Source organism: Microtus ochrogaster, chromosome 18, assembly GCF_000317375.1.
Source record: "Microtus ochrogaster isolate Prairie Vole_2 chromosome 18, MicOch1.0, whole genome shotgun sequence".
In the NCBI taxonomy this organism is placed as follows: Eukaryota; Metazoa; Chordata; class Mammalia; order Rodentia; family Cricetidae; genus Microtus; species Microtus ochrogaster.
Genome location: NC_022020.1, coordinates 52,747,661 through 52,757,504, shown reverse-complemented (window position 1 = coordinate 52,757,504; position 9,844 = coordinate 52,747,661). Strand labels below are relative to the sequence as shown.

General features: G+C 42.1%; 1 protein-coding gene across 4 annotated transcripts in view; it reads left to right on the top strand.

The window, feature by feature from the left end:
- The window catches only part of Spire1 (spire type actin nucleation factor 1), a 102,278-nt gene that overhangs the window by 61,994 nt on the left and 30,440 nt on the right, over nucleotides 1-9,844 (top strand). For all 4 annotated transcript variants that reach the window (XM_005356227.3, XM_013349544.2, XM_005356226.3 and 1 more), the window contains exons 5-7: nucleotides 2,284-2,448; nucleotides 5,807-5,893; nucleotides 7,054-7,183. In XM_005356227.3, the coding sequence (XP_005356284.1) occupies nucleotides 2,284-2,448; nucleotides 5,807-5,893; nucleotides 7,054-7,183 (382 nt within the window). The remainder of the gene's footprint in view (nucleotides 1-2,283; nucleotides 2,449-5,806; nucleotides 5,894-7,053; nucleotides 7,184-9,844) is intronic.

The window sequence follows — 9,844 nt, the reverse complement described above, 5'->3', positions numbered from 1 at the left end:
ACCTGTAATCCAGTGCTTGGGAAATGGAGACAGACCTCCAGGGAATTCAAAGTCATCTTTTACTACTTAGCAAATTCTAGACCAGCTTGACTGCTTGTGATGTGGTTTATGGTGGGGTAGGAAGGGGACACGTGTGTGTGTGTGTGTGTGTGTGTGTGTGTGTGTGTGTGTGTGTGTGTGTGTGTAGAGATTAGCAATAGCTGGGTGTGGTGGCATATGCCTTTAATCCCAGCACTCAGAGGGCAGAAGCAGGTCGATTGCTATGAGTTCAAGACTAGCTCTTGGGCTTCATAGCACGTTTCAGGCCAGCCAAGTCTACATGGTGAGAGCCTGACTGAAAAGTAAACAAAAAGTACTGTGGGGCAGTGTTAGGGCTCAGTGGAGAAAAGACTTGCCTTCAAGCCTGTTGGAGCTACAGAACCCACACAGTGGAAGGAGAGAACTGACTCCTGGACGTTGTCATCTGACCTCCACAGGCATGGCACGGCACACAGATGCTCACATACATACACACATGTTCATACAGAATACATAAATAAATGTACATTCTTTAATTAGAGAAGAAAAGGTGGAAGGAGAGGGCTGACTGTACAGAGTTGTCTTCTGACTTCCATATGCTCCGTGGGGTTGCACACCCACGTATATACGTCACACCTAATAATAACAGTAGTAAGTCACTAAGTTTTGAAAAATAATAATTAAAATAATAATCCAAACTGAAGCATTCAGTGACCAGAACTTCACAAACTTCAAGGGGAGTTCCTTCTGCTAGATTACACCTCATCTTCCAATATCGCTCAGGTGAACTATCTAGAAAGATGAGAGTGAGAGGAGGAAGAAGCGGTGGAGAACTGAACATCTTTAGAGGCAGGCCAGCAGAGGCTCAGTGGGCAAAGGTACTTGATGCCCAGCCTGATAATCTGAGTTGCAGCCTCAGAAGAGAGTGACAAAGTGTATTAATATATTATGAATGAAAAATGATTTTGAGAAATGTAATCATTTATTTTTATATAAAGAAAGTGGTTTGGTGATGCAGTTAGAATTCAGAAATTCATACATACAAACCACTTCCTCTATCAGTGAACTGTATACCTGAATGTGGAAAATTCTTATGACTTATAATAAACATTTTTAGATAGCTATTGAAGACACATTAATTTTGGTAAGTTACATTTTAAATACTGTATTGTTTAACTTTTCGCTGATAAGACAGGAGAACAAAGCGGTTAAGGAACAATACACATTTTAGTATTTGTTATGCTAAGTATTTGATGTAAATTTCATCTTATTAGAACTCTTGAAGGTGGACAGAGCATCTTATTATTTGTAGATAGGAAAACTGATTACAGGATGTGTACTAGATAATATAAAATTGTAATTCTGAGCATTTCATATTTATAAAACACAAGATGTCAGTTCTTCACTATTTTATTTCTTGTTGGTGAGACACACGGAAGGCAAAGCAGCTGCTGGTACAGAAGCTGAAGAGGAAGTACATGTGTCCTCCAGTTGTGTGTGGAGCAGTAGCCACAGCACAGTCACGTGACCTTAGCTCACTCACCAACCTGCAGGGCAGCTGTGGGCGCAGAGCCGAGCAGGCTTGAAGAAGCACAAGAACAGCTCTCAGTACTTGTGCTTTTGAAGTCTTTAGTGTCTCTCACTCTCACTATCCACTGACCACACCGTCGTATGGCCAGACCCCAAGTCAGGGTGTGGGGAATCCAATGCTTTCAGGAAGCAGAGTCGTAATGGAGACTGTCTTAGAGTTTTATGGTTGTGAAGAGACTCCATGACCACGTCAACTCTTATAAAGGAAAACATTTAATTGGGGTGGCTCGCTTATAGTTTCAGAGGTTCAGTCCACCATCACTATGATGGGGAGCTTGCAGGCAGAGGTGGTGCTGGAGGAATAACTGAGAGTTCTGCATCTTGCAGGCAACAGGAAGTTAAAGTTATACCGAGCGAAGCTTAAGCAAGAGACCTCAAAACCCACCCCCACAGTGACACACTTCCTCCAGCAAGGTCATTCCCACTCCAACAAAGCCACACCTCCTAATAATGCCACTGCCTATGAGGTTATGAGGGTCAGTTACATTCAAACTACCAAAGGGACGTTTGTCTTCTAATGCTGACTTCCTACACATCTAATGGTATCCTAAAATCTAAATTGTTTCCTTTACTTGTTTTATATTCATGCTTTTCCTTTATTCTCTTTGACTGTAACCATTCAGAGAAAACTAGTGGATTTATGTATTGATAATGATCCATACTTGGTTCTTTCAGGCACGATTCTGGGTACAGGTGATGCGGGATTTGCGAAATGGGGTCAAACTTAAGAAGGTCCAACAGCGGCAGTACAACCCGTTGCCCATTGAGTACCAGCTTACCCCTTATGAGATGCTCATGGATGACATTCGAAGCAAAAGATACACCTTGAGGAAAGTAATGGTAAGCACTCAGATGGTTGCCTGTGGGTTATTGGTTGGAAATGGGCTAATCAGTATTCTTTCTTCTCATGGGATACTTGGTCACTGCCGGGCAGTTGTGGCACATACCTTTAATCCCAGCACTCAGGAGGCAGACACAGGCAGATCTCTGTGTTCAAGGCCAGCCTGGTCTACAGAGTGAGTTCCAGGACAGCCAGGACTACACAGAGAAACCCTGTCTGAAAAAAAAAGAAAAAAGAGAGAAAGAAAAGAAAAAAAGCAAAAAAGAATATTTGATCATTGTAGAAAACCTGGAAGATACATTAAGTTCAATAAAGGAAACTTATAAACATACAACTTCATAACCAAAGAGAAATTTTATTATTTTACTGGCTGATTTTGTGTGTCACCTTGATACAAGCTAGAGTCACCAGAGAGGAAGGAGCCTCAATAAAGAAAATGCCTCTAAGAGATCCGGCTGTAAGGCATTTTCTCAATTAGTGATCAATGGGGGGGAGACCCAGCCCATGGTGGGTGGTGCCATTCCTGGGCTGGTGGTTCTGGGTTCTATAAGAAAGCAGGCTGAGCAAGCCATGGAGAGCAAGCCAGTGTGCAGTGCCCCTCCATGGCCCCTGCCATCAGCTTCTACCTCCAGGATTCTGTCCAGACTTCCTTCAGTGATGTAAGCTGAATAAACCCTTTCCTCCCCTACTTGCTCTCTTTCCCAGTAGAAGCCCTAAGACAGTTATGGTGCTTCGTCAACTGCATTCATATTCATCCCCTGCTCTGGGTTTTCTGGTGGGTGTGTTGTTATTCTTGTTATTTTGATACAGGGTCTTGCTATCTTGCACTGACTGGCCTGACTTGTGATAGACCATACTGATCCAAAAGTGGTCCTCCTGCCTCTCCTCTGCCTCCTGAGTGCCAGGGATTCAAGCATGTGCCTCTCTTAATCCTCGGTCTTCTTTCTACATTTTATTAGACAAAATGGGCTGATTTCAGTTTACAACCTGATATCTTGTTTCATGTTGTGAGTCTTCTTCCGTATCGTTAGTGCTTCTAAGTAATTCCATATGTTCTAGCTTGTGGATGTATCAGAGTTCATCAAACTCATCACCTCAGTGTCAGGTATAAACTGGTTGTTTTATGTATCCTGTTGTATACATCTTTATTAATAGCTATACAGTGAGGTCCTCAAGCCGAGTTGTGAGGAAAGGAACATCTAGCTCCTCAGCAAACCCTGTAAGCTCTGCCTTAAAATCTCTCCTTTGTGAGCCTCTTCTCCCGTCACCTCCATTTCTTGTTGAGACTCTCGCAGTACCCTCACTGTCCTCCTGTTTGCAGGGGCTACAAGTGTGGAATACCGCATCTTTTAAATTTTTAACCTAGTTTTGCTGTGCTTGAGAAATCTTGAGCCCTTAAGAAAAATATGTATTCTACAGTTGCCAGGTGTGGTAACATATATTTGTGATTCCCTGTACTCATGAGGTACAGGCAGAAAGTCTGTCTCAGAAAAGAGTAGAAGGGAGGGAGAGGCAGAGGAAGTGAGGGGAAAGAGGCGGATATTCTTTTACTAGTGGAGAGCACTTCTAGTTAATTTACAGAGTTGTTCAAATCCCTTTATGTTGTTGATCTTCTGTTCCGTACACTGTTGTAAATGGAGTATTAAAGTCTTCAGCTATTCTAGAAATTTTCATCTCACTTTCAGTGTTTGATTCTTTACTTTGATACATATATACTTTTGGGTTTTTTTGTTTTGTCTTTTGTTTTTCGAGACAGGGTTTCACTGCGTATCTCTGGCTGTCCTAGAACTAGCTCTGTAGGCCAGGGTGGCCTGGAACTCACAGAGAACTGTCTGCCTCTGTCTCTGCCCCTCAAGTGCTGGGATTAAAGGTGTGTGCTACCACCACCTGGCTGCAAGTAATTATTATTACTTATAATTATTACATTTTCGGTATCTGGTGTCTGCTTTTGTCTTTTTTGTTAGCTGTTTCCGAGGCATCTGTCTTATCTGCTGTTAATATTGTTGTCCTAGCTCTTTCTTTCCTTGCTTACTGTTTGCATTGACATCCTTTGTTCTTGAACTAATTCATGTTACACATTTCTTTTTCTATTTCTTTAAGATTTATCTATTTATTCATTTGAGTACTTTAGCTGCATGTATGTAAGTGCATTGTGTGTGCCTGGTGTAAAAGGGGCCAGAAGAAAGTGCTAGATCCCTTGGAATTGGAGTTACACCTATGTGCCCCTGAAATATGATCAAGTTTCTCTATTTTCTTGAAATCTATAATTTGTTGATCTGTAACCATTTCTTATTTCAGTTGGGACTGCTTGTTTTGTTTTGGCAATTGTTCTATGAACTGAGAATGATCTGCTGGCTCAATAGCAGTGTTTTTTGTTTTTTGTTTATACATACTCTAGCTTACTTTGTCTCCACTCAGCTCCCGTCCTCAGAATGACTGCTGGTGCACAGTGGGTTGAGAGCCAGGTTGTAGCTCTAAGGCACTGAAGATAAAGCCAGGAGTGGTAGCACATACACATAATCTCAGCGCTTGGGAGCTGGAGAAGGAGGATTAGGAGTTTGATACCATTCTTAGCTACATATCAATTGGAGGCCAGTCTAAGATACATAAGACAGTCTCAAAAACAAAAGCACCAGAAGAGCAGCTCATGTGATGTGTTTGTGTGGATGTTGGAACTTGCAAGCCGACTTTGTTCATTTTTTCATCTTGTTGTGGTGGAGAGACTATTAGAAGCATGTGAAAATTATTTAGAAGGACATATTAGTCTGTTTAGAATTAGAATTCTAAGTATAGAATTCTATACTTAGAATGTCAGATTAAGTTGTATAATATCAGTGGATTTTAAAAATCTCAACACTAGGAAATCCATGAGTAAATGTCATGCTATATCAGGCCTGTGGTCGATCCTACAGCTCTACTTCTTAAGCTAGGCACTGACACTCACATGCTGGGCTGTGCTCTGTAGCAATTGCTGCTGAGGGCTGCTATGGGACCTGGGTATAGTGCACATGGAGGAAGGGAGTGGTGTTGGGTAGATCCCAGTGCAGTTGTCACAGGGGAACAACCAGGCCTGAGGTGGTAGTTCAGCCTGTTTTATTTAAGTTAGACTGGGAAACAAAGACATGTTTGATGACACATATCTGTGACCCCAGCACTTCGGATGTAGAAATACGAAGTTTGGAAGTTCAGGGTCACCTTCCACACTGCCTATGAGTTCAAAACCTTATCTCAAAAACCCACCCCTTAAGAAAGACAGAGTCACACCTGTGGTATCTGGGAAATCAGAGTCTTAGTTACTGAACATGCAGTGATAGGTTCTCGATTCACATGACATGTTATTTTTTTGTCTCCTTTTAGGTCAATGGTGACATTCCCCCTCGGTTAAGAAAGAGTGCTCATGAGATCATCCTTGACTTCATCAGATCAAGACCTCCTTTAAATCCAGTATGTAACATAGCACAGTCTCCCCAGGGACAGGAGCTCTCTACCAAGCTCTCCCTTGAAAGTATGAAGCCCACCTGTAAACCACAGTCTACAGCACAGTGACATACCTTCAGTTATTCAATACAATTATAACAATCTGAGTCAGTGCACGGTCTGGCTGAATACCTGCTGTAACAGCTGAAAACTCACACCACACGGTTTCTGGCATGGTTGGTTTTCCAGCTCAGATCATGCTGCTACACTGCTCAGACCACACTGTCATGCTGATGGTGTCTTACAGTGAATGTGTCCTCACTTTTCTGTTAACAGTTTGTTGGCCAGGCTTTTCCTAAGCCATAGACTCAGAATGCTGTTCGAAATGCTGTTTGTGTTTCTCCTTACTTCTTTTCCTCCTGGCTGAGTAGCCGGCTTCCATCAAACCATGTCAAGCCTGTGTGCATAAAGTAACAGCGAGGGTAAAGCAGAAGAAAGGGGAGTCATAAGAACCGGATAGTTCACACTAGCAACACAGTCTAGCTTGATAGAGCTTTAAACAAGTTAACCTGCCTCTCAGCCTCAGTGTCCTCCTTAATAGACTGTAGACAGTAGTACTTCAAGGTGGTGAGTTACTAATGGTTCTGTGGACAGGGGGTGTGGTTTGCCCTATAATCTCAGCACTCAAGAGGCTGAGATGAGGGGTTGCCACAAGTGTGAGACAAGTCTGGACTATAGAATAAGACTTGAGTCTCAAAATGACAACAGTATAGTTAGTTTTCAAAACAGTAGCATAAAGGGGACATGACTATAACTTTAGCAGATCTGACTACTTCAGTTTACCTGAGTACATGTGATCAGATCACTGGGAGACCTAGTAGTCTCCTATTGCATTAAAAGTCTTGACAGTAGATAAAGGTGTCTGCCACCAAGACTGATGGTCTGGGGTCTTTGCCCCGGATGTCACAAAGTGGAAGGTGTAAACTCACTCCCTTGAATTGTTGTCTGACTTATATATATTAACATACATAGAAAATTTAAAAATTTGAAATCTTGATATTGAATGACTTGAATAACCTTTTATTGTGCAACATGACAGTCAGAGAAATACAGTTCATAATTCTGTATTGTATGAATAAAGTCAGAACAGCTAATCGAGTCTCTAACCATTGCTCTTCCTTTCCAAGGCATCAGCCAGGAAATTGAAACCAACCCCACCCCGACCACGAAGCCTCCATGAAAGAATATTAGAAGAAATTAAAGCAGAAAGAAAGCTGCGGCCTGTGTCACCAGAAGAAATTAGGCGGAGCAGACTAGGTAAGTCCTCACTTCCTGTGCTCACGAGTCACTGCTAGGAAAATTGTGTTTCTACTCATACATGTAAAAGTAACCCACAGTTCTCTTTCTCCTGTGTCTTCCTTTCCTTCCCGCCCCTCCTCTCCTAGCTGTTGCTCACTAACATGTACCCTCACGTTTGATATGACAGTTCTTCCCTTCTCTGATGTTGAACATGAGAGCATTGTGCTCCCCAGCAGAAAGGAGGGATAAAAGATGTAGCCTCTAGGATACTTTTTCTATAAGAGCTAAATAAGATTGTGCTAAAAAGAGGAAAGAAAGCTCTGCTAAACTGACATGTGTACAGCTGTAGATGACAGACACATAGTATTACTTCATTTCTTTCAGAATCCTTCTGATCATGGGTGTGGGTGGGTGTGGGCGCTCCTGTGTGTGCCATGCAGAGACCAGAGGTCAGCATGAAGGGATCTGCTGCTGTCTTCTACCATGTTTTGAGACAGTTTTTCACTGCATTTGGAGCATACTGTTGGAGATAAGCGAGCTGGCCCAGCAATCCCCTGGAACCAATCATCTCCACCCCTTCCCACCATTGGGGCCACAGCTTTTCCAGAGTCAGGGCCTCATGCTTGTGCAGCAAGCCTTCTGCCCCCTGAGAAGACTGTCCATAGTGGCCGCACTATTCTGTGCCCTCTTCAGCAGCAGCAAATGCCTGGGTTCTGCATCCTTGCTCCACTTACTACCACTGGGTCTTTGAGGAGCTTGTTTATTTGACAGAGGTCATCCTGACACAGAAGGTGATTTCTCAGTCTAGTTTTGATTTTCATTTCCCTAGTGATTAATGATTGATGTTTGCATATTCTTTCATGTGTTTGTGAACTATTTGTGTCACCTTTGGATTGTCTCTTTAGGTTCTTTGCTTATTTTTAAGTCAGGGTCATCAGATAGTGTTTTATTATTGAGTTATTAGCATTTGTTAGTATTTTAAGCATTGACCCTATGTGTTGTGTAGTCAGCAAGTTCCTTTCCCCCATAAAGTAAGCTGCCTCTCACCTGTAAGAGTCCAGGAACAGCAGGAGTGTCGGGACTGTGAAGCAGAGAGGACAGAAGTGCTTTCCAGATGTCCTCTGATGACTTTACGTCTGAGTCATTCCCTGTGCCCTGCAGGCCCCACAGCTGCGCCCCCCCCCCCGCCAAAATGAGCCCAAAAGGGACAGTTACATTCAAACCATAGCACCATAAGAATTTCAGGAGTATTTTTTTCTGTTTCTGGGAAAATGATTATTAAGATTCCAGTGGAGGGGTAGAAGGCCGAAGAGATGAATAGGCAGGTAAGAGCACTGTTTGCTCTTGAGAGGACATGGGTTAGAATCCCAATATTCACATGACAACTTAGAACTCTCTGTAACTCCAGAACTAGGGAATGTGGTACACCCCCCCACCCCCAATGCTTCTGACCCTTGAGGGCACATACATGTATGTATGTGGTGTATATACTTACATGCAGACAAAGCAGTCATACATAGAAAATTAAATCTTTAAAATAATTTTTTTTAAATGAAGATTCTTTGGGGGCCTGGAGATATAACTCCGTAATTGAGTGTTTTCCACTTAATTAGCCTTTAATGCTAACACTGGAGGGGCAGAGGGGGTGGACGGGTGTTTATGAGTTTGAGGTCAACCTGGTTTACATAGTGAGACCCTTCCTCAAAAAAAAAAAAAAAGCCGCAAAGAAAAAAAGATTTTTCATGGGAATACACATTTATAATCCCAGCTCTCAGAAAGTAGAAGGATCATGAATTTGAGGCCAGTCTGGGCTATATAGTGTCTAACCTTAAAAGGAAAGTGGAGGGACAAGGGACAAAGAGAAGGAAGCACAGGGAGAGAAGAAAAAGAAACTCTATTTTTTTTGGGGGGGGACGGGGATGGAGTTGAATCTGTAGGTGACTTTGTGTATATGGATTTTCTTTGTTTCGATTTTTGAGACAGGGTTACCATGTAGCCCTAGCTATTCCCAAACTCACTCTGTAGACAAGTCTGTCCTTGAACTCAGAGATCTGCCTCTCCCTCCTGAGTGCTAGAATTAAAGATGTATACTATCTTTACCTGGCTGGTATGTGAATATTTTAACAATATTAATTCTTCCAATCTGTGAGCATAGACCATCTTTGTGTCTTATAATTTTCCTTGTTATTAATGTTCCTAAATAGTTTATTATTTTTCAGTGATGTAACAAATGGTATTGTTCTTTTGTGTTCCTTTTTGCATGTTATATCAACACATAATACATTTGTCTTACATTGACTTTCTATCAAGAAACTTGAATCTAGGTGTCAAGGTAGTAAATACTAGCCAGGACACCATCCTTGTGTTCCAGAAATAAATCCCACTTAGTCATGGTGTGTGGCCTTTAATGTGCTGTTGGACTGGCTTGATAGTATTTGTTGAGGTTTTGTTTTCTTTCTTTGTGTTTTAGCTTCAGTGTTCCTCCCTCTTCTGTGTCTTAGAACAGTTTGGAAAAGATTGGAATTATTTCATCTCTCAAGGTTTGGTAGAATCATGGATAAAGCATTCTAGTCCAGGACTTTTTTTTTTAATTAATTAATTAATTTATTAAGGATTTCTGCCTCCTCCCCGCCACCGCCTCCCATTTCCCTCCCCCTCCCCCATCAAGTCCCTCTCCCT